Raw genomic sequence first — 25,829 nt, 5'->3', positions numbered from 1 at the left:
AGTGGGAGAACGTGGGAGCGTGAGTGCACATATTAATGCATGTGTGGCGGAGGTCATGCCTCATATATTTGAGGAAAAGAAAAAAAAACAGACCTCTATGCACCAGACTTATTGTGAGGGATCCTAAAACTTTAACACAAACTAAGACTTAAAAAAAAAAAAAGACTCTTGCATTCAAGAAGTTTGTTACAGATCTTTGATACTTTAAATTCATGTCAGCCAAGTCTGTCAGAAATGAAGAACCTGAAGAGGAAAATACATTACCTCACAGAAGACCTTCCTGGCTTCCGTCTCGTAGAACAAGCCAACGATAATTCGGGCATCTTGGCGCTTGGAAGTGGAAAAGAAAAGGGCAGAGTCACAGTGGGTTGGAGGGGGGGGGGGGGCATGAAAGGCACAAGTTAAAGGCCCCGCGGTGTGGATAGGGAACGCTGGAGCCAATTCTCCTCCCAGCTGCTGCAATCACACAGCAGTAGACTTCTCTCCACTGGGCTACATTCAGGCTGTTACCATGGTTTCTTCTGCAATGGCCAATTAATCTTCACACCAAAACTAGGCCGACATTCTGGGCAAGGTCATTGTAAAGAGTGTGTGTGTGTGTGTGTGTGTGTGTGTGTGAGTGTGAGTGTGCCAGAAAGGAAGCAAGTAAGGCTTCACACAGGTGGAGGAAAGAAAGTAGGTACAGGTCTGAGATAGAGGTTCAGTATCGCTGTGCTTTCATTAAACACTATGTGAGGACATTTGCTACTGAAACTCAGTCTCATATCTGAAATTTAAAAAACTACAAAAAAAAAAAAGGCTAACACAGCTTTGCCCAGAGCAGCTCAGCGGCTTCGCTGCAGTGATGCAGTCAGAGGAAACAAAAACACTGCGTTGTGTTTTTTTTTACAGCTTCAGCCTGAGGTTTCTGGTTCGTTTCAGCTGCAACTGCACGTAAAGTGTCTCTACTCTCTTTAAAACAACTGGTCAACAACGTGGAAAATATGCTTATTTGCTTTCCTTCTTAAAATGAGATGCTCATGTTGACGTCAGTGTCGTGTCTGTGTGTTAAGCACGGAGCTGGAGTCGGGACAGAGTTAGCCTAGCTTAGCATAAAGCCCGGAAGCAGGGGGGAAACAGTCTAGTTTAAAAATACACCTACTGGCACCTCACTGATTAACGCACTGTATCTCGTTTGTTTAGTCTGTACACAAACAGAAGTGTTAAAAAAAAAAAAAAAAAAATCAACACTTAGTTGTTTTAGGAAGAGTAATGTGCTGGAACTATGTCCTGACAACAGCTGGTTGCAGGCTGCGTACAACCTCCTGAAATCTTGTTATCACAGCGAGCCTGTTTGCTTTGGTGCTATTTAAGGAACAATTTTATAAGGAGGCAGCTCTAAGTGTAGCAACCAGGTTTACTTTAGACATGAATAGGTGGGAAAACGACATAATTGTTTGAGATATGTTTTGTGTTCTGCAGAAGTAATGCGTAGTAAAAGGCAGTGAGAGTCTACTATAGAAAAGAATATCAGAGAGAGGCAGAGGCTCAGGTTGCTGTTGGTTGGGTTGGGTTGGCTTTCCCACCAATGGCAACACAGTCAGGCAGTTACTATGTTGCACTGAATTTCTGTTTGGACTGTTAGTTAGATGCCAATCTCTGCGCAGAGGGTCGAACAGAAGAGAACAAGAGAACCAGAAAAAGAAAAAAAAAAAAAGATATAATGGAACTTTTAAATAAAGGTCACTATTTAAACAACAGCCAGAAGCTTGTCCCAGTACAAGCACATGAAGGCCATTTGCTGGTAAAGGTGTGAGTGAGGTGGAAGTGCCTGTGTCACACACATGCTCCTATCACTGATTCAATCAGTACATTCACAGTGTTCAGTGTTAAGCAACTGTTAAACAATGCTTCCTGTCTGAAATAGACCTGTCTGAAATAAGTTAGTGGATGCAAAAACAAAATGAATACAAGAGCAGAGGAGCTGATTAGCTCCACTTAACAGACAAGATTAGAAACAGAAATTTGGGAATATAAAGAATCTCGCAGCTGTACTCCTCTGCCAACCAGTTTACATACATGTCTGTCCAAATTTAATAAACTGTATAAACTCGTGTGCAAGTTCATTGAGCAAAACAAAAAAAAAAACAGAGACCATGAAGCTATAGCCATGACAGCAGACGAGGCTTCCAATATGGATGACACTGCAAAGAAGCTACGAAATTCTAAGATGTGGATGCTTCACACACTTCTTCACCCTGGCAGCACAGAAGATCTACACCAACATTATTGTACCTTGAGGTTTTTGACAGCCACAGCAGGGTCAGTGAGGAAGCTCTGGCGAACGCTGATTTCAATGCCTGCCTCCTTCACCCTCTCCTCCAGATCATCCAGAGTCTGTAAAAAAAAAAAAAAAAAACACACACACACACACACACATTAATGATTATGCAGAAGATGAGAGAACAAAAGAGAGAGACAGCAACCAAAACAGGAGTGGGAGAGATAATGGAATGGTAGGTCGCGAAAAGAAATGTGAAGAACAGTAAACAGCATTTGAAGTAGGAGCATTGTAGTGAGGGGGAAGATGAGTTGGTGGTTTAGAAAGATGATGGTGGGTGTGCGGGTGAGGATACCGACAACCAGATAAAACAGCAGGTGACAAGAGAGAGGGAGAGAGAAACCAAGTAAGGAGAAGGCAGATGTGACAGAAGATGGGGGAGATAAGGGAAGAGAGAGAAAGAGGAAACAAGAAAAGACAATTTCTCTAATACAGCGTCCCATTTTTGTCTTTTTAATTGGTTTTAGACAAGTTAAAGTATAGAAATATGCTATTTCACATTATTTTCTCTGCCATAAATTTTAGCTGAGTTGAAGGAAAGCAGTCACATCAGGATACTTGGAACCATATATATGTCTATCCTTCAAATTAACCTAATTTGTCAAGAAAGGTAAAATTAGATTTGCATTGTCTTTCACTCTGGCTGCTGGTCAGATATAAAGATGAAGTAATTCCTAATGTTCATCTTAGAATATGGACAATCAGCTACAACACATAGAATTATTATATGAATCCAACATGAACAGTGATTACCCTTTTTATTAGCATGGCAGTGTGTATCATCATAGCTGTTTCACCAAAATCCATGCTGTCCATCCAAATTCTTTTCTAATGTTATTTTTACACCCTTTCATTCTACTATATGCTGCCTAATAACTGTCTGTACCTCTCCTGCCTCATGTTCTTCAGCTGAATTCGACAGCTGAGGTGTTTTTTGCAATTGTTCATTCATCCCAGATCACCCAGTGTGCCAACTGTGAGTGTGTTTGCGGTTAGCTAGCTAGCAACATACGCAGCCTGCAACTCAAATCACCATACACTCCCATTGTTTCTCCAATTTTCTTCCAGCGTCTTCTTCTCGTCTTTGTACATTTATGAAGTAGAGTCATGAAAACTCAGGGCTGAGCTGAATTAAAGTTTCTTCTGAAACACAGAATCTGGGAAGAAACTTTGGGAATTGGGGCGCAATAACAAAATCTTTGAAAGTACGCTTCAATGATACTGAGCGGTGTCTTTGTGCTGTTACTGCTGTTCCTGCTTTTATCTAAATACATGACTCACTGATGTAAAAACTTCCGTCGTTTGCTGAATGGTGGCAATCTTGGTCCATTTCCACTTCTGGAATAGCTGCACTCGGGTGGGGTTGTGCAGCGTGGCCGACGGATGAGTTCGGAAGAAGGTGGGAAAGCGCTGGCGGTTGGACAGAGCTGGAGAGCTGGAGCCATACGACAACTAAGAGACACAGGGAGACAGAAACAAACCAAGTTAAAGCGATCGTCGTCCAGATCCAGACAAGGCAGTGATACAGGGACTTCAGATCTCTCCACCAAATGTTACTATTAGTCCAACAAACTCAAAGCTGCACTAATCCATACTTCTATATTGAGACAGCTTTGATATTACAGTAGGCTCCTGTAAAAGCTGTCACTTGCAATAACAAACCCTCAGAGAATGATCACCACCTCTGCACTTCCTCTCGGCTTTACAGAGCCTTTTAGCCCCTTTTAGCTCATTGTGTTGATTTCCCACCCACAAATTCACAACAGACTGATGTGAAAATATATAGAGAGCAGATATCTTTCAGATACCTTTATGGTCAGGTCTGTTCCTCTAAACGAGGTGGATATCAAATTTAACATAGACAAGAGTTTAAGTGATCTTGCAAAGAAAATAAACAGCCTAGCTACGGTCCATAGCTTTCAAAGTTATTCATTGTCATATTGCATCTATTTATAGCTGTTATGATAGTCCTCCGTCCTCTCCTGTGTACTCAAACTGTGCACACTACTCATCGGGCCAATCTAGTCTTCTCTGGTGGTTCTGCCTTTGTTGCAACTGTTTTATTCCTCATAATATATGTCATATTAAACATGTACTGCTTATGTGGTCATAAACTATGTAGCTGTCTCTACATTTCTGAGAGGTTTCAGATGTGTCTGTCTAATAAAGCATTCTCTCCATGTGCTTTGTTAATATGCAGCACACCACGAGGCTCAGTCCTCTCTGTCCTGTTTCGCCCATGACACAGCTTTATCTCTCATTTAATCTCAATCACTCTGTGAAGTTAGAAACACAATTCATGACTGCCTCAGTGCAGCAAATGAATGTCAACACATCTATAACTTATCTGTAACAAAAACAAATCCTATTTATAGGCTCGGATACAAATTGATTTCTTTGGTTTTGTCTTGATTTTACAACTTTTATTTTGGGAGTTTTGTTCTCAACTCAACTATATATACACAGTTTATATTTTTAGGACCTCTTTTTCAAGAGGACAAAAAATAAACATATACAGTTTAAGCAGTATAGACAGACACACAGATAATTCACAGACATACATTATACATTTTCAAAAGTAAGAAATATGTGATTGTAAATACATAAGCACAACATCTCATGTGTCTCATTGATCTCCCTCTTTCTCTCTTTGTCTCCATGTGAAGCATTTTGTAACCTCTGTTTTGCTCTTAATAGGTCTTAATTGTGACTTGAACCTGTGAGTTCACACTGACTATGAGCTGGTTTTCATGCTGGATCAGTTTGTTGGGTTCTCTTCAATCACGTTTTTCCTAATAAGTCATGATTTTCCAAGGCCTACTCTCTGGAATGGCAGGTGTATCCAGGTGCACCCGGTGAGCCTGGCCATGAAAATACCAAAAGTGTGTTTGGCAGCCCCGACCCTCCACCCCCAATTCACTGGACAGGGGGAGCTTGACTAAGATGTGTGCCAAGCCTCAGCATTCACACAAAAACAAGAGTTGTAAGAATCCATCTCCCCATGAGAAGAAAAACGATGCAGCAGCAATGTGCAGGCCACTCTCTGCTTTATCCTTCTGGACATCAGAATGTTAGAGAGTGGTGTTTCTTACTCAGGGAAACCATCTTCGGTTTGGTTGTTTGGCTTTCAACATATCAGCCAAACAAAGTCTGAAGGCAAAAAGTGGTTTTACTTGTTCCCTGTCGCTCCCTGTTCCCTGCATGCCATTGGTTCCCTGATCTATTTCCAAGAATTCTGTGTCTCTTGTGTGGTGCTCGTGGGGGGGTTTGCGCTCAGTTTTCCGTGCGAAAGCTTGAGAAAGCCATTCAGACCTGGCCCACTTTGTCCACACGTCTGACCAATCACAGCTGGGACTTTTTTAAACATCCACTTGGGACTTAGTCCCCCACCGTGCTGACACTGGAAAGGGGATTTGTGGAAAGTGTTACATCATCCAACATGCATCCAGATCAATGACTCATCTGTGTGGCTGTCTTGAGGTCATGATCATAAGCACAGCATTATTGTCCTTCTGCTCTTCAGGGGAAAGCTGGTAAAGTCCCCCCTCACACTTTAAAAAGGTTTTCAGGCTCATTCCTTCATTTTTCATGCGCACTGCTATTTTTAATGCGGAAAAGAGCTTTTCCTCCAGCTCCTACAGTGAGACGGTGACCCATATTTCTTTGTCCACTTCATAAAACTGCCGCCGATCAATGAAAACACAGCAAATTTGATATAGCCTGATTTATCTTAAGGACGCTGAACCAAACATTAAAACGTTATAACCTGATTAAGGCTCCTTCCACTTTCATTTATTCTCCAACTTTTCTCTGCAGCTTCTTTTCTCTGGTCCTGCAGGCTGTTTTGTCTCGGTCTGCCGGTCCCCGGTCTAGGACTCTAAGGACCTGCTTCCAGCCCTCATTAGGATTTAAATGTCTTAAAGTAACACAGTAAATAGTGAACTGACTTTCGGTAAATAATGCTGTAGTAACAGATAATCGTTGAGCATCTGGGAACAAAATACATCTGAGCAACACATACATGTTTCTGATGCGATCCATGAATAAATTGAAAATGAGTTTTATAAGAACAATCTTTTGTTCATGGGGGACAGAAATGAAAAATGTACCCTCGAAATATTGCTGTCACATCATGTTGCTCACCACAGCCTCACGTCCGCCTGTTATCTGATCCAAAATGTGGACCTCCAGGCGACACTTTGGCCAGACTGGTTTAAAAACAAGATGACGTGCGGTTGTTGCCCCTGGTTACTCAGTGCTTTGAATGGAGACTCCAGGGAAGGACTGATACGACCTGAGGGAGCTTGTTATGAGCAGGGTGACAAGTTTTAATTAATCTATCATTTTTTTTATGAGACTTTGGAAACTGTGTTTTCAGTATGTCACTGTTTCTGTGGTTATTTTGGCAACCGTCTGAGAACAGGCAGACTGATCCTTGATCCTTTGGCCAAGCTTACATGTTTTTACTGAAGACAAAGCACTGGAACGGTCATAGCACCGTAGCCAAGAACTCAACGCACTGCAACTCAAGAAAACACACAAAGTCACACTTATTTATCTGTCTAATGCTGTTGTGTCTTCACTGACGGCAAACTACAAATTACAAAGCGAGTGAGTGTCTATAAAAAGACCACACTGAGAAAAGAAAGGCCATTAAAAGCTGAACATGTCAGATCCTATATAAATAAATATCTTTGAGGAGTGCGGCTCTTTAGAAGCTCAGACATTTATCCTCACAACATAACACCGCTTATATGAGGCGACAATCAAAGGACTTGGAGCAAACAACCATTCATGCTCACATTCACACCTATGGACAATCTAGAGTCACTAATTCAGCTAATCTGCATGTCTTTGGACTGTGGGAGGAAGCTGGAGAACCTGGAGAGAACCCACATAAGCACAGGGATAACATGTAAACTCTAAACCTTCTTGTCGAGAGGCGACAGAGCTAAACACGGGCCGTACGTGGGCCCCTGTTCCTGAAATCCCCTCGGGTTATTGTTATCAATCCACTTCCCCACCCCGCTGAAGTGGCTTCTTATTTGGAACCAGCCAATATGATACTAGAGGGGAACACACAAACACTGACTCTTTTGGCTGTTTGACTACGTGGCATAATAATAACTGTGAGGTTCTGCCTCTTGGGGGCAGTAACCGTGCATGGACGACTGAATGAATCGGTATCACAACTGTAACTGTAAAGTATTTTATGTTTCGCTTCCCTAACGCGGCTGTGAAATCTCACTGTGACATCCCATGGCTCTCCGTCTCCAAGTGTAGATTTTTGACTATATATCTTTGTGTCTTCCCGAGGTGTTATTTTTGTATTTTGTATCTCCCCTTTTGGGGCGCCAAGTGTCCTCTGTGGTGTTTTCACACAGCAGTACCCAGAGATCACTTATCAGCGAAACACTGTGGGCTTGCCTTTTTCTTTATGTGCGTAGCTGAGGAATATGAGAGACGAACAGAAAAGCGAAGGATCTTACCACTATGAGGTTCCACATCCGCGCGGCCTCGGCCACCAGCGTGGACACAGAGCTGCAGCCCGGCATCAGCACGATTTTAATGGGCTCCGTGTACAGGAGGTCGTACAGGAGCTTGGTGGCCTCACCTGGATCACACTGTGGACACACAGACACAGAAAGCAGGACTGTAAGAAATACATTGTCCTCGACATCCAGGACCCCATGTCCACAGGTATATGGATTATTATTCACGCTTTCACAATTTTATATGAAGCCCATAGCTCATCTGTGGAGGTGTTAAGGCTCACAGTTACATTTTATTGCTATGCGACCTCTAGTAGCCATAGTAATTATGATGGAAGCAAAGGAGGAGGAGGAAGTCAGGTGACATTGGGATGGATGGATAAATCAATAAAACACAAGACTTTCCCACAGATAATAACTGTTTGTTCCCTGTGTCAGAACTGATGGTCTGTGTTTCTTATGTTTCTTTTATCCATGACCTTTACAAAACCTTAACTGTGATGGCAGTGGATGGACCTTTTTCTTGAACCTAACCAAGTAGCTTTCGTGCCTAAACCTGTCCAAACTGTGACTGTTCCACAGTCTCAACTGCATGTTTGTTGTCGTGACGATGAAGGTCCAGTAGACCTGATTCTGGTACGCTCCTATGGGTCATGTCTGAGGTTGGAGGACTGCTCAGTATTGAGTGTGTGTTATATAAGGAGTAGTGAATGAGTGAACAAGGGGGTGGTTCTGAGCACAGCCTTAGCGTGGGTCGACAGCAGAGCGATATCATAATAATAGTTGTGTGTTTGGATTTCAGTTAGAAGAACTGTTTACATTCTGATTTCGTTCATTTAACCCAATCTGTGTGTTGAGGTGAACAGTCCCACAGGCCCATATCTCGCCCAAGCTTTGCATCACACTGCATTTGCTTAGCCACACCCACTGTTTTCACAGTCCAATGAGATTCAAAGGATTTGATTTATAGCAGTCTCATAGCGAAGCCCCACTGCCACGTCCCATTTCTGAGGATACAGACTTCCGAACTTCCATTTCAGTGTGACTTTAAAATGAGTCATGTTACTAAAAGTGGCTAAAGCTTAGAATGACAGTAGAATCATTCAGACGGTGAACTGACTCAGTAATAACAGCTCCACGGCAACATCTGTCTTAGGTTTACTAGCATCAGTTATGGTATCATTAGCACAGTAGCACAGAGAGGAGGAGAGAGGCAAACAATAAAGACGCGACAACGTCATAAATATGCTAGCTTGCGTATAATGTTATCTAGCGATGTTTAGCAATTATTTGAGCTTTAGCTACTTTCCACTAAAAGTCGTTGTTTACGGCAGTTCCACAACGGTTTTCAACTGCACCCTCTATTGTGCACATTGACCGTATGTGGTCCAGCCATGTCCCAGGTTTTGACCTTGTCTTGTTTATGCGATTACAGCATGTTTGCCGTTACTATGAAAGCATAAGTCATCGTTTGCAGAAACTGGAGTCCCGCGTGGGTACTCTGGCAGATTAGGATAACTGGTGGCTCTAAACTGTCCGTACGTGTGAATGTGGTGGGAATGGTCGTTTGTCTCTATATGTCAGGCCTGTGATAGACTGGAGACCTGTTCAAGGTGTACCCCATCTCTCGCCCAAAGTCAGCTGGGATTGGCTCCAGCCCTCCACCCCTCCCTGTGACCCACGAGAGGATAAGCAGTATAGGTAATGGATGGATGTGTTACTTTAAATGGCATGTCCAGGCTGTGAGTGTGGACAATACTAATACTGAGGACTGCTAAAGTCAGACATTTTCAAATTCTATACACAAAGGTTTTTGAAGGACCTGGTGTTTTATTTATGTCGAGGAAACCTGAATACAGGATGGGAGAGGATATAAAGCATAGCTCATTAAAAGACACGGTTCCTTGTACACTGAAGTGCTATGTGTTACATATAGCCATACACAAGAGCTGAGGCAGAGCCAGCAGGCGGCGGGAGGGGACAAGGTGAGGCACGTTCCAAGGTCACCTCAACCTTAATCCTGACAGGCTCGTATAGGGAGGCAGGCAGCAGCATTTTACCTGTGTAATGCCGAGGAAAACATTTACCCAGCAGTCAAGCCCCATTGTCTTGATCTGTACGTTGTAAATAGTGGCCCCCTCGCTTTCCATTTACAGCCTATAGTCAATGAAAAATCAATAAGCTATTTAAATGATAATGGTGAAAGGAATGGTGACCATTCATCACTGAACAGAGAGACAAAGGGTCGTGTTTGGATAACTGTTTGTCTTCTTCTGGTCACCATTACATTAACATTTGTCATTATGTCGTACTTACAAGAGGGATTTTAAAGATCGCTCACAGCTAAAAAAATATCAAATAAAAATAAGAAATATAAATTGCATAACAATACTACAGGTTTACAACCAGTTTTTGTGCTTAGAACAATCAGTGTGACACATTAGATTGTTTGAAATACTACAATACCCATGAGCCTTGGCCACCATTGCTGTGGAGCGGAATAAATCAGCTGTAGTGAATTCAAAACACTTTCTAGATGCCGAAAGCAACACCACACAAACCTAAAATTCACCATGTGAGTCTCTACTTTCTACTGTCTTATGAAAACCTTTATTTATTTTCTTTAAATCAAATAACCTGATATTTTCTAACACAGTGGTTTATGCTTTGCACACATTCAACCAGGAGAGTTTTAAGTCCATCCAACTGTCACCAAACTTCCAGAACCTGAGACTCCTCAAATAACTCCCTTCCACTTCACAGCTCCACAGATGGAGCTATGCTTTGCCCCAGATGGAGAAACAATCAACCAATCGGAGCTTTGTGTGGGCAGGTGTAAGAATGGGGACACCGTTTTCCTTTTCTACTGAACTACATCCAATACAGACAGCAACAGAAAATGGTAACAAGCACGGATGATGCAGCTGTACAGGTTGCTGTAAGACTCTGACTATTTGTGGTGCTTAATGACATAAATCGGAATACAAGCTGGGAATGCAGCTGAGCGCTGCCCACACACACACACAAAGATCAGTACATGCATGGATAGATAGCTGAACCCTGAGCTTAAATTAAAATGCATCTGTACTAAAACGTCAGTGTACATCTCTCTGTGGTGGAAGGCACTGCTCATCCTCATTACATTACATTACAAGCAAACTGTACAAGCTTCTGACCACTTCACGTGTGTGGATACATCTGTTTTATCGGTGTAAGATTCCTTCGACTAGCCTTTACAGTACTGACCGATCACAGGAAATCCTCGTTGTTTTCATCGTTCTTTGTCAGATATGTAACAGAAATGATTCCTCACTTCTTTTGTAATCACTGACCATGAGGTTTATTCACTTTCTTCCTTAAGCTAAGGCGTCACGTCACCGCGCGTACACAGAGTCCACACAACGGGAAGTGAACGCACCGCACAACCTTGACTTGCAGCCCTGATTCCGACTGTTTTCGGTTCGGTTTGGGGTCCAAGATGTCGCGTTCAGCTCAGTGTCAGAGCCTGGAATTTGTGACAGAGTTATGGGATTATGATGAGTTTGTGGCCTTTTAATAAACTTTTTAATGAGGAGGTAACATAATGTGAATCACAGCCGAGCTGACAGCAGAGCTCTTGTCACCAGCGAGGAGCTCCACTGCTAAAATCTACTGATTCAGTCAGTGACAGTGGTGATTCAGCGGAGACGGTTCACTTTGAAAATCTGTTGTACATGTACTGAACACTTCAAGCTGCTGGGCTCCAGTTGTGATAATCATTATAAGGGACTGGGTATAGAATGAATATGGAAGAGGTGCTGCACATATATATGACGGAATCAGCGCTCTGTGTTAGAAAACTTCCACCTTCTGAGTGAAATTCAGAAAACTCAAGAGTTTCACCCATAATTACAGGATAACAGGAAAGTTAAAAAGTAATTTCACAGGGGAGCGAGTGGAAATGCTGTTAACACTCTTGAATAAAAAAATAAAATCCTTCTCGATTCAAAGTAAAGACTAAGGCCTTTGAGGTTTGACTGTAGAGTGTATCTACATTCAATAATTTGGACTGAGTGTGAAATCAATTATGAAAAGAATTTCACATCTAATAATGAACCTCTTTATTTGATTTGTCTTTGGGAGGCAAATTAAAGTTTTTTTTTTAAATTGGGAAGAAAAAAAAAAACGCTGCTGCGTTTAAATTCTGGATGAGTCGTTACACGTTTGGAGCAGCTCCGTCAGAGGGTCACGGCGAGGGTCAGAAACTGTTTAAAAATGGGCACGACTTCATTTCCTGCTGCAGCGTTTGCCAACATCAATCGCTGGCAGGAAGTAAACTTGGACCCAAGCTGTTCCCTAGCAACCACCTCCTTGCAGCGGTCTACATCCTGTCTTCTAAAATCCATTCCAGTGGAGTTAAAGGGGGCTGCCGAGGCATGTGCTGGATCACCTAATGACACTGAGGGCTGAAGAAATCTGCCCTCTTCAGTCCTGAATCAGATAGATTGGTTTGTAAAACGGGGGCCCACAGTAATCCGGACTGCCCTCCTCACAGATGACTCATTGATTAACCCTGGCGCTCAGGGGAAATCAGCAAAACATTCAAATGAGACACTGTAGGAGGTCTACCACCCCCAACCCCTCCCTCCATCCCATCCTCACTCTAAACCTTTCGGGACCTGCCTCTGACTTTCAGCACCGCGGGGTGGGGGGCGGGGGGGGGGGGGGGGGGGGGGGGGTAAAGGGAGAAGACATTTAATCATCTTTCCACCACATCTTGAGAAATATTCTGCTCTGTCCACCGCCTGATGACGCAGGCTATCTTTTTTTCTTTTTTTTTTTTTCTTTCGGGCCATCGCAGCACGCCACGCTTGACTGTGATCAGCGGGGAGATCCATCCGTCAGAGGATGTTCGGTGTGATGATGTGCAGCTGGCCTGGCAGGAGCAGCGGAGTGAGCGTCGAGGTCTGTGATCGACGAGTGCTCCGGCCAGCACTTCTTACGTTTGGCTAACCGCGCTCAATATGGCTCTCTCACATGGAGAAGCTTAAATCATCCAGCCATCCATCTGCTCCTGTTTGTGCAACGATACTAGGTGCATGATCTTGCCTTTTTCTTGGAGCCAAATCTCTGTTTGTTTGAACTGCAGTTGTCTTGGTTACTGTTGTCATGCCAACCTCTACATCCTCCCCCCCCCCACCCCCCACCCCCCCCTTCTATCTCCACACCCTCTCCAGGCTTTTGAAGTGAAGATCCAATGCAGAGCAACACAAGCCAATCAGAGTGATGCTTTTCAAAAAACACACCAGCCTGTCACAGTGCATTTAACACTGCGTGTGTGTGTGTGTGTGTGTGAGACGGTATGCAGTGTGTGTGGAGAGGCTCAGGTGACAAGAGGCAGAATGAGATGGTTCAAAATCATAATCCGGCAGAGAAAGACTTCAAATGAGGAAATCTACCACTACCATCTTCCCAATTCAAACAAACCCAAACAGAAACAAAGCGCTTCTGAGCTTAAACTGATAAAACAGGAAATGAAAATTGCGTTCTGCGAGCAGCTCGAAGCTATTCATAAAGCTTCAATATCGATTTGACTAATTGCAGGTGAGGAAGCAAACATGAAACTGACCGGTCAAACAGACTGATGCTGGGAACAAAAAAAATCCCTGTAATCCCTGATGTGTATTATTATTATTATTATTTCTAATCATCTGGTGCAACATGTAATCAGCCCTAACCCCCACCCCCCCCCCCCCACACACACCCCAACCCCCCGACTCATCAGTGAAAATGCATGAAATAAAACTCCACTGTGACTTGGAAGCAGCAGCGCTCCAGAGACAGCTCATGTCAGAGCATGTGTGCACGCTAACAGTTACAGCCCATGAAGTGTACAGGCATCCATCACGTCCCGTCACCGTTGTTTAGGTTCGGCTTGTAAACAGCCCGCTCCTCTTTGTCTGCGCAGTTTGTCTGTCATGCAGCAGCATGTTGTCGTGACTCATGTTGCCGTGAAAGCTGTCATGTTATCAAAGGACTGATTTCCGAGCTTCTGCACGCGCTAACGAAAGATGATTGGCCTTTGACCTTTGAAACAAAGCCCACGTGTCCAGATTGTTCAGCGAGTCCTACAGGTCAGACGTCAGCGCTCATTAATGGCTGTTTCTCCCTGCTGTCAAACAACAGCGGACCAGTCAAGAAAATTGCAGAATGGAGACTGCTTAGCTACGGTCATGAAAAACGACCACAGAAAGGGTGACAGGTGATTTGTCTGTGCAGGTTGTTGTGAGTTGACTTAAAGAAATTACAACTCTTGGATTATTTCTTAATGTTACAGTAACTGCTACCTGCACAACGTCAGCCTCATTGATGGAAGAGAAACAAAATTACAGTTCAGTCTGATTATCAGGTCAAATTACACCCACAGGAAATGTATATAATGAATATATCTGTATAACATTAACTGTCAATAGTTTTCCTATAGTACCCACTCTGGGCTATATGATAAACATTTTTATGGTTATGTTAGTAAACGTAACATATTATACTACATGTATAAACTGATTATGGTCCCGATCCACAGAGTTTATTCCAAGAGAGAAAGCCAGTGACATTCACTTTGATTGGAGCATGTCCCCCTGAAAAGATCCCGAAATCAACTCTGAGCTATGTGGAGAGTTTTATTCCCCCTGACCACCACAGACCCCGGAAAAGACAGATACTGTCTCTGGGAGCTGTCCAGAATTCACTGAACCATAGTTACATATATAAACTCCAGTTTGGAGACAGCTGAGAGACATGGGTGGAGGTTTTGCAGTCTGGATTTGGATTTTTTTTTTTTTTTTTTTTTTTTTTTTTTTACATATGTGAAACATGTTCAGTCAAAAACAGGGAAACATTAGGGACAAGAACCATGTGTTGACTTTTGTCAGTATTTAAACTAAATCAAAATATTTCTCTAACCTTGGCTTAGCCTAAAACTAAAAACACATGCAGGGTCCAGAACCCTGCACATCAATGAGCTGTGATTTGTAGGTCCAACAACATCTGTGGATGGAGGATGTGGAAGGATTTATACCACACCTCCTGGAAGGTATGATGCCTGTGAAAAGAATCCAGGCAGCAATTAACATTTCCCCCATAATGCAACAGTTCTGGTTTGTACAGAGTGTGGATCTAAGAACAATAAGAGAAGAACATTTCTGTCTCTCAAGTGTCATCACATTGTTTCTGACACGTTCACCTTCAGCCAATCACTCGTAAGCTGTCAGACTGTCAGAGGCTTCTCTCTCTCTCTGATGTCATTCAGCTCATTTCATGATTCATGACCCACCTCTGCCCCTTTCACCACCTCAGCTGTGGATCCTCTCCAATCAAACCCTCCAATCAGAAGTCTCCCTCTAAGAAGACGTCCCAGCCTCGAGCTCCAGTCCTCCTCATCACCTCCACCATGAAAGAGTTTCCTGACTGAAATGACTTTCATGCAACAATGACTGTAAACGTCTGTGGACTCGAACAATGAGAAGCTCCATAAACATCCAATCACTTCTCCCTCATTTATCCTCCTGACCTTCAAAAGCTTTTATGTTTCAGCACGCCACTTCAATGTCAAGCTACTCTCTGTTTGTAAGCGACTGCATCACTTCCTGGCGTGGCGTGTGGTGCGATTCGGCGTAGCTGCACATGTACAGTAGGCAGAGCGTTTCTTTCGGGCGGCATGAAAGGTATGCTGCTTTTTAAAAAACACACAACACACAGAGGACCGCCAATTATCCTAATGATAATGGCCTAACATGATGTGGGAAATGTAATCACAGTGAGCAGCTATAAATAACCTAACCACGGTGAAACAGTCTGCTACGTGGACTCCAGAGATATAAATGTGATCAGTGCATTAGGAGGTGAAACCAGTGTTTTAGCCACTGAACTGGCAGCCTCATAAATAATATATATATATTTTGGGGGGTTTTTGTTCTACCTTTCTGTTGTATCTAATGGCTTTATCAATAGTTAACAAATCATAAATCACTAATTCATTACACATCGGTTATGAGCCACTAATAAGAACAAATGTTGGTTTGCCATGTGTGTGATCATTAAGTCAGATGCTGTGTCTTCTTCAGCTAAAATAAATGAACTGTGGTCTGGATCCTCTGCAGCTCTTCCCCACAGATAAGTGCACAGCCAACAAGGAACCTGTGTCTAAGTCTTTTGTGTTGTGTTGCTGAATTGTTAAAAGTGAAAGTCCTTGCTCTTCACTTTCAGTCTCATGTGACAAAACCAACCAGCTGTGATTCTGATCAACATGTGGAAAGTGATGAACAAAGAACTCAGTCTTATATTTGTGAATGAAATAATGTAGGAGCCAATAGTCTGTCAGTTACTCACCATACTGTCATAGTGTATCAGCTCCAGTTCGTAGTCCGGCAGTATGTCGCTCCTGTTATTCACCAGGTCGAGGGCCATCTGAGCGGCGGGGAGGCAGGCTTGTCCTCCGGGCCAGCCTCCGCTCATGGGGAAGAGCGCTCCAATGTAGAGCTTCTTCTTTCCTAGAACCGGGCAGGAGCAGGAGAGGAGGACAGACAGGGTAAAGGTCAGAGAGGAGCGCAGGACGGACCTGCGGTGGGCTGTCTGGCAGAGCCGAGCCATAGCTGGTGGGCGCTGGAGGCTCAGCGGAGCTCGTTGATGTCAGTTGATTCCACTGGTACTGTTCAGCTGAGAGTCTGCGGGCTATGGTGAGAGGGTCAGGGGGAATGAACTCCCACGAGATGGGAGCACGTGCACAAGATGAATTTACTTGAAGTGCAAAAAAAAAAAATACAAATAAAATAAAATCTTACACTTCACAAAGAAATTAATTCTCTATCCTTATAAATATTATTATAATCGAGAATTTTGTGGAGAGGAACTTCAGTGCATGCGGGAAAAACGATCCTCATCCAACTCATTTAATGCGACCAGCAAACGGGCAGAGAAGTTGAGTGTGGAACAGGCACAGTTCATCCACCTCAGAGCAGGCTGGAGTTTGCTGACTGAACTTGAAGATCAACTCGAGACTCGGTGATTAATTCGAGCTTTAAAAATCTTTTCGCTGTCCAAGGTGCTGAAACTAAACTCGCGGAGGCTCCGTGCTTCCGCCCGAGCCTGTTTCGCGGAGAAAACACCGCCGCGTCGCTTCTCTTTTTCCTTCTGCTTTTCAAATATTAACAGATCTCCACACTGAGCTCATGAGGAAACACAGAGAGCCCGATTCCGTCCGGGGTCCTCTCCTCATTTATCCGGCCTTCCTCGTCTGTCCTCCTACCTGGAGGACTCGCGGCTTTCCCGTCGAAAAGGCTCATTTACGGGACATAACGTGTCGGAGAACGCCAGATGAGGAACGTCGGTTTTCAGTAATCCGACCGGGTCTAATAGATGCAAGGCCCGATCTCAAGACGAAGAAGTCGCCGCCCGAGCGTCGCTGGAATGCGGCCGTAGCCCCCCCTGAGGAGGAGCGAGGAGAGAACCGACGGGAGCCGCGTTCAGCTCGCAGGCCTGAGCTGTGGCTGACTGCAGCAGCGTGTGAGAGGGAGAGGGAGAGAGGGAGAGAGAGAGAGAGAGAGGGAGAGGAGGAGGAGAAGGAGGAGGGATTTTTAGCCTCTCCGTTTCACAAACCACTTTGAATTTGCAATCCCTCAACGCTGTCCCGCTCATTTATCTTTTCCTCCCTTCCCGCCCTCCCCTCCGCCCCGCTCATCCGACAACAAGCCCCCCCCCTCCCCCCCCCCCCCACCACCACCACCCCGCCCTCCCTTCCACTAACACCGCCTCTCTAATGTTTCTTGCCCGTCAAAGTAACTTCACCTTGTGTGTGTTTTTTCAGCAGGTGACGCAGTTTGGACTTCTCGCGTTACTCCGCTGTCTTACAGTGGTAGAGCTACAATGATCATTTGGACCTATTGTTTGGTTGGTTGGTTGGTTGTTTGTTTGTTTGGTTGGTTGGTTGGTTGGTTGTTTGGTTGGTTGGTTGGTTGTTTTCTTTGCCAGCTTATTAACACCATTATAGGTGGTTATAATTGTCTCATCCATTTCAGTTCAATCATACAGGGAGAAGAGGCTGGATTAACACACTATAGCACTGCTAAAAAAAAAAAACAATCATCCCCCCAGTTCCACCCACTCCCATTGCCCTGCATCTAATCTGTTGCCTATGCACGAGTTACATAACACTATCTAACTTTTCAACATAAAAATAAGCCTTTGTGTAACGTGTAAAGAATTAAATACACCGTCATTCAACAGATTCAGATGTTTTGCGTCTATAAGTCTTGGTCTGGTGTGACTAGTAGCTTTCCTGGTGGCTAATGTTAGCTAAGGTTAGCAAACTTCAGACAGATACCTCTGTGTAACTGACATTAAGGAGTTAGTTTGTTGGACTTTATGGCTCTTGTGCTAATATGATACAGGATGGCCTTTGCTCAGCTGCCACTGTTAGCTGTCCAATGTAAACAGACCTTCAGTAGGGGTGTGTATATATATATATAAAATACTACTGGTATCAGCATCTTTTGTATTTATATTGTTAGTACGTCAAATAGTCATGTTACTATTAGTAATAATAGCAAAAGTTGAATTATTATGCAATTTATTACATATATTAGGTGCATTACCACATCAACGCAATGTCCAACCACATTTTTTAAAACTGTTTTTAAAACCATTTATTGTTTTTTTCATATTCTCTAATAACTTACATGAGTTTAGACATACAAAATAATAAAAGTGTTAAGTATATGCACCAATATTGGAACATATACTATTAGTCTATTTGAACAAAATGTGTGCTACGCTCAGAAAATGGTGGGGGTTGTAATTCTGAAATGAACAGGTGATTAAAAGGTTTTGTCGGTAATGTTTCAGGTAGTGTTTCCATTCATGCGTTTTTAACGGCACAAATCCCTGCTTTCTTAAAAACGATTCACCTCCTTCACTGCTTCCTTCTCCATAATCCAATGGTTTCATTTAGAGAACCACGTTTCAGAGATCTTGGTGAGCCATAATGAATCATGCTCTGCTTCTCCCCCACATACTCCCACATTTACACGTTTCTTCATTACTGTCTCTTCCTGAGAGCGGTGATGCCTTCCATTTTGTCCGTGAGTGTGTGTGTGTGTGTGTGTGTGCTGAGCGTATCTTTAATAATGTATCAGCACGGTGACGCTCAGACACAGATCCTTCCCTCTTCATTCTCATTATTTGCTTCTTTCTGTCTTCTTATTTCCTGCAGCCACCGAGCCTGTGCTTTCCCATCCTTCAGTCTGGTGCTGCCGTGTGATGTCTATCTCCCTCTGCTCCATCCCATTTCTTTTTCCCGGCTCAGTTCTCTACCTGTCCGGTTCTCACTTTCTCGGGTGGGCTGATACGTACCCCTCTCTGTGTCTACTCCTATCTGTTTTGCCATCTCTCTCTCTGTCTCTCTCTCTCTCTCTGGGATTGTGCACGCTGCTAAAGAATGGAAACACATGTATCTGAGCATCCTGCATCCCTGAACTCCATCTCATTTCTATCAACAAACTGTGCTGTCATTTTACTGTGACTTCAGAGCAGACAGCTCCACACACATGCAACTTGTTAAAGCAGTTTCCATGGACATGAAACCGGGAAGAACACACAGCGCTGTTATTATGCCTCCTGAACCGTTTGGAGTTGCCCCCCCCCCCCCCCCGATAAATTTGAATAACACTTTGAGCGGAGCTGATAAGTGATTCCCTGGCTTTTTAAATAATAGGCTAATTCTGTAAAATGGAGCACTCGTGATGAAGAGGGTAAAAGCAGAGCTGCTAGTGTTGAATGAATACAATTAAAGAGCTTAGGATAGTTCACTCTTCTAATCCTGTTCCACTTTCTTCTTCACTGATGCTTGAGTCGAGGTCATTTATGTGCTGGAGACTGTGTGCGAAGCATGATTTTAAGGTGTTGAAGGAATACTACTCAGCCAGAGGTTTTCTGGATGTCAGTTGGTGTGAGAAAATTTGATTAAATAAAAATTTGTTTAAGGTGTTGCCCCCATTTCACTTCTGTTCTCGGCAACTCACAACAGAATGTGCTTTCCATTACTCAGCCAAAAAACACAGTGTTTTCCTGACCTAACCATAACCAAAGTGTTGCTTTATCAGCCTATACGTGTTCTCCAGTGTGTAGTGATCACATGAGCCAATCTTCCCTCTCTGCAAATTAACTCTCATGATATTTTCTACGAGATTAAATGGAAAAAAAAAAAAAAAGTCAGGCCAGTTTTGACAAGCAGGACAATGGATCTACAGCGTCTCTGATGGTTTATTGTTCTTTTTGCTTTCTCGGTTATTCTTTCATTTGTATTGTCTTCTTCACACTGCCTCTCTTCCTTCCTTCTCCCCTCTCTAACCAAGTCTTACATTTCTATATTTGCCCATGCGCTAAAGCCCCACAGGGCTGCTTCCAAACAATATCGCATGTGATGTGTTACCATTACATCTCACTGCTGCTGTGTTTCAGATGTATGAAAGCTACCTTCTAATCTAATGTGCTATGCTGTGCACAGTATTTATACATGGCAGCACTAAGGACAGTGTAAAATCCATGACAATCCTCAGAAGTTAAGACCAAGTCCAAACAGAACCAAGTAAAGACTGAGACCAGAGCAGCACGGCTGTATCAACACGCCAATGCAGCTCCCTGGTTTTAAGTGATATTGTAATAAAGTGGCACATGCTCAGAATCTACTAATCAAATTACCACAAACACAGGCAGCCTCGGGGCTTTTGGGGTCCCTGAGGGGCCGGGGCCTTGAGGCAGTTACTTGCTTTGCCTTGTTAGTAATTCGGCCTTTTGCTGAATGGACAATGAAGAATGTACATGTCTTTCTAAATGACGTGCGAGTTTCTTCTCTAGAGGTTTGTTGTTCTACTGTACACGCATGGCATGAAATCCCATGAAATGAGGAGGTGAGGGAAAAATACATTTTAAACATACAATATTTATATAAAATCTTAAAAAATAGATTTTTTTTTTAATGCAAAAAAAAAAAAATGTCTCTGTAGTTTCCGAGGTCAAGAATGAGCTCAATATCTAAGGCAACATGGACGAGAAAACCCAAACTACTGTTAGAAAGCTCCAACATCTACATAACAGCTGGGGAAAGCTGCTGATGAAGACGGTGTGATGTGGTAGAAAGCGACAGAACAAGCGAGTAGATTCAGTGGACCTTTTGTTAGCCTGTATTTATATTTCCTGGTAAAAAATCTCATGAATTGATTTTGTGACAGTTTAACTGTCTACTTTGGTAGACGTTTTTAAGTTGAGGGCCTATAATTCATGAATTAGGTTAATTCAAATCAGGCGGGTGTGACATTTAGCCTTCGTATAGGTCCTTGGAAATCACTGACAATCAGTGTCATCCTGCCCATAGAGCAGATCAGAAGAAGCTCATGTGGGTCATTATTTTGTTGCCTATGTCTGGTTGGCGAGGTATGTCAGGCTTGACTGGACATAATATCTCTACACCACCAACTACGATGTCACTACATTCAGTCAGAGATTACCTGATCTGAATGAGGTTACTATGGTGAAACTGCAACACAAATGAGAGCGAGAGGTTCTCTTTGTTTGCATTTCAAGTACAGAGGAAAGATCTCTCTCCCTGCTGTCTGTCAAAACTGAATCCCATCAGGGTCGGCTGCGTGGAAGCACATTGGCATGCAGGTTTCAGCGGAGCTCCGGAGACAAACATCAGCTCAAAAAAAAAAAAAAAAAAAAAAAAGCTGCCGGGAAAACGGGGCTGACAGCCAGAGCACGGTGCTGCATGCATATACTGGTCAGCAGCTACATCTTCCACTGGTAAATATTAGATCTCACTGGTCATTAGAATTGTTTTCTCTGATTCTGAGATGCTGAGATTTCTATAATCCGTAGCTGGGTTTTCACTGGTCAGAGGCTGAATATTAACTTGTCAGTGGAGAGTTTTGCCCTCTGTATATATTTTCTCTTTATTCACAGTCACTTCACTGTGTACCCAGGTGCTGAATGGAAAAATGTATGATCCTCACACCGTCAGACTGACACATGGTTTTAGATGATGGTTTTTAGATACAGGTAAGTGCCACAACAACCGTGATGTGGCATTCCTGCTCTTTCCACCTGAGTCCACAGCAGTTGAGCACAATGCCGATATGTGTCCTCTCCAAAGTGGGACGTGTATGAAACCGATGTCTCCGACACAGCCATTAAACTAAATTACTCTTGTTACCGGGGGGGGAGGTGAATTAAGGTGAAGCCTTAATTACTGGATTGTGTTGGCTTCACACGGCAACGTCCTGAAGACAGGAAGCGCTTTTTAACCCTCCCGATGGACCCTCAAACCTCACATATGCCAGCTGTGGCTGACGTCTGTTAATGACAGTAATAAAAGCGTCAAGGATTGTGACGGCTGGGGGTTTTTAAAACACAGGCAGTTAGAGAGTGGTGTGGGTTCACTGAAAAGGAGGGATCTTTAAGCGGTTGCTTGCACGATGGTCCTGATAGGACTCCAGAAGCTGCAGGCTACATCTGATATTCATGGGCTTTCTGTCCCCGGCTCAGCAGTAAGCCTTGAGGGTTGTTCTAAAATAAAGCACAGGCTCAAGTGACAATGAGATGAGAGAGAAACATCCAGAGCCTGGAGTTTCAATCCTAGTCAGATAACACATCTTACTTTATTACTCATTTCAGTTAATGTAGTGCACTCGGCAGGAGAGGACCACCTGTGGTGCACGTAGAACTGTTCATTCTCATTATATGGTAATACTGTAGAACTAAAAATATCCTGCAATAATAAAACAAAGAAAGGTTGATCTGAATAAATGTGAAAAGAACCAAGAAGGCTTGCAGCCTAAAAGTGACCAGTTGTGTCCTATTTTGAGGTCAGTGCGTCTCTCCTTTGGCAGCCAAATGTGCCCAGGATGCTTCATTAACATTTCACACCATCTGCATCATATTAGGGGAAAAAAAAAAAAAAAAAAAGTCAGATCTGGTCTTGAGACCTCTTTTTCCTCTGGCATTCTGCTGCTGAATGGCACCGCAGGCATCTTTGAAGGCGGGGACTTGGCTTTAGGCAGCAAGGCCTGGATTGATTCTTCAGCGGGCTCTGTGATTGGCCGTGCGGGTTGTCAGGCAGGTCGCGCAAGGGCGGCGTGTTCGGCCCGCGCGGGTTGCTAGATCACTGTGGGGCGACACAATTTGTTTCAACAAGCTGCCAAGATCACTGCGGGCAGAAGGATATGCCGGTGGAGAGCGGGAGCTAAAAATTCCCACTCGGCTCAGAGAGATCCAAGCAGCTACACAAGGAACGCCAGCTTTAAAAGACACATGAAAAACTCTTAAAGCCTTGATATGGAAACAGCTTCCTCCTTCCTTCAGAGTGGGGCAGAGAAAACATGTTCCCTTACAAAATACTCTGACAAAAATTGAATTTGCAAATATTTAACAATTTATGATTAAAATTGGGGGAAAAACAGCCAAATATATGGCATAATGACCACACTGTGTTTCAAATATTTCAGAATTTATACCCTCATGATACAAAGCCTCCCTTACTGTAATTTCATTTAGACGCTGGTTTAAATGACTAATCCATTTAAATCTGTATCAAACTCATTCGTTTGGAATGGGGACAGTTTTTTTCAGGCTGCTGCAAACTTCAGACTGAACCAGTTTGTATCTTCTTCATTCCTGGTTTAAAAGACACTTTAAACCATCATTTTATGCCATTAAGCCACAATAAAGTATTTTTTTAACCCATTATTTTTTTTTTTGTAAAAAAGCTTCCTCTATCATTTTTGAAAAAACTTCTCATGATGGAGTCAGGTTATCCTAGCTTAGCATAAAGACAGAAAGCGGATATCATTTACCATCCAGTTCTTCCGCTAGCTTCTGTAATTCAGTAATTCTTTCATCAGTATTTCTGAAAAGGAAACTTTGTGCGTGGACTTTTGTCAATAAAACTTTGGTCTATATTCACGATATCCGTCAGCACCATTTTCAGATGTTTAACTGGTGGTGGTGGAGTGCTTGTAGGGAATGGTGTATGGTAAAGGCAGCTACTAACATAAAAAAGACATTACAAGAGTATTACATCTCTATTTAAACGAGAACCTCAGCCTCACTGTGATGAAAAGACTGCAGGGAGCTGCAGCAATTTGTCAGGATTTTTATTCCACTATCCACCACTGCAGATGTCCCATTGTGCTCCTGATTTAAGGGACAGGTTTGTTTATTAAATATTAAATATTAAAAGCATGGGAAACAGCCTCAATGAGCTAACATCATTCCTTCACCGAGAGCAGCCTTCTCACATGTCTCCAGACACGGTTGCTCAATATTTCAGGACACAGTTTGCACCAGCACCGGTGTCCCAGCTCTCCCAGTGGTGAGAGGAGGATGTTGGTGACAGTGTGCGCTGAGGTGGGGGTCCATGATGTCATCAGTCAGCTGATTCCTCTCCAGGCTGACACAGATAAATAACTGTGTTCTTGGTGCAGGTTTTACCACAATGCAGCACCACCACTGGAGAAACAGTCAGTGATGGATTAATGGCTTTTGGCGCCCCCCTCTCCTGCAATCTGCATCACCCCAACCCCCCCACCACCACCACCCTCTGTTGAACTGGAGTGTGAAATATGAGTGGCCACTGCTTTCTAACACACCTGCTGTTTAAACCTTCTGTCCCTCCAAATCCTGAAATCCTGATCAGCCCTGTTCCCTCTTTGTGGCCCATTGCCCCCTCCCCTCGCTCTTATCTTTTTCATACACATATATTTTTTTTTATCTCCACCGCCTCCTGCTGTCCTCTAATCAGCTCACACAGTCAAGTTAAAGATGCTTCAGGATTGTGTGTGTGTGTGTGCAGGTTCACATCAGCAGATACTTCTTGTGAATAGCAAACTCAAAACTACACCTACAACGCTAGCCACACCTAGCTAAAAACCCATGTAGTCTCATGTATTACTGAGTTATGCACAGAAGAATTTCTGTTACCAAGCCTACCCTCACTGATATAAATGGGGTGAACAAAATAATAGAAACACTTGTCCTTATAACAACAACAATCAACAAACAGCAATCTGCAGCCTCCAAAATGATGATATAGTCAAAGCAGTAGAACTGTTTCAACACAGTAAACATTCTAACCCTCATGTAGGATTTACTGCAGGACTACTATAGATCACTGCAGACTACTAAGCTGGCTGGAAACCTGTCTGGCGTCTCTGTCCTGTCTCTCACATGGTTAACGTAAATAATACCAAATCAGTATTTTCTGATGTGAAATATGGAGCACCCCAGGGCTCTGTTCTTGGCCCTCTGATTATCCACAGTTATAGAATTAATTTCCTCTGCTGTGCTGAAGATTCTCAGCTGAATCTCCTGTAAAAGCAGACGACCCTTCACAAATGATCAGATCAGAGGCCTGCACAAAGTTTCCTGCTCCTAGATTCAGGTCAAACTGGGATGCTGGTCATTGGCCCCTGGCCCAGAATATTTTTAACACTTTTAACATTCCACCACTTTCAGCTTCTCTTCATCGGCTCCTTATCCATGTCAGATCAGACTTTAAGGTGCTTTTGGTGACGTCACATGATGACCTGCTCTTCACCCTCAGAACTCAGGGCTCCTGTCTGTACCCAGAGTTAAAGAGAAGTCAGCAGGCTGCTGAGCCTTTTTCCCATCATGCCTCCTTCCTCTGGAACAACCTCCCTGCTGACATCAGACTGTCTGACTCCAGTGAAGCATTTAAAACTTTAACTTTAAACTCATTGTTATGGTGAACTTACTGAAACACACTGCATCTCTCTGACCCTCTGTTTGTATATTCCCTCAACCACATGAGCGTCCAAGCTGTGTCTCTCTCTTTGTCTTTCTCTGTCCCTCTATTTTCTCCTCCCTGTTGTTTCTTTTCACTGAGACTCTCTGTGCTGGACCATAGTCCATCCTGAGACCTTTCTCTCTCCCCTGACTGTTGGTGCCTCATTCCAGATGTTTTGGATCTG

General features: G+C 43.4%; 1 protein-coding gene across 1 annotated transcript in view; it reads right to left on the bottom strand.

Annotated features, from left to right (window-relative positions):
* gabbr1b (gamma-aminobutyric acid (GABA) B receptor, 1b) overlaps positions 1-25,829 on the bottom strand; it is a 68,706-nt gene that overhangs the window by 31,033 nt on the left and 11,844 nt on the right. The window contains exons 3-7 of the mRNA XM_041053319.1: positions 16,180-16,340; positions 7,810-7,944; positions 3,602-3,772; positions 2,275-2,376; positions 265-330 (exon numbers count right to left, since the gene is read on the bottom strand). Of these exons, the coding sequence (XP_040909253.1) occupies positions 265-330; positions 2,275-2,376; positions 3,602-3,772; positions 7,810-7,944; positions 16,180-16,340 (635 nt within the window). The remainder of the gene's footprint in view (positions 1-264; positions 331-2,274; positions 2,377-3,601; positions 3,773-7,809; positions 7,945-16,179; positions 16,341-25,829) is intronic.

This window comes from Toxotes jaculatrix, chromosome 13 (assembly GCF_017976425.1).
Source record: "Toxotes jaculatrix isolate fToxJac2 chromosome 13, fToxJac2.pri, whole genome shotgun sequence".
In the NCBI taxonomy this organism is placed as follows: Eukaryota; Metazoa; Chordata; class Actinopteri; family Toxotidae; genus Toxotes; species Toxotes jaculatrix.
The sequence above is the reverse complement of the archived record's forward strand: the minus strand, read 5'-3'. Positions and strand labels throughout refer to the sequence as shown.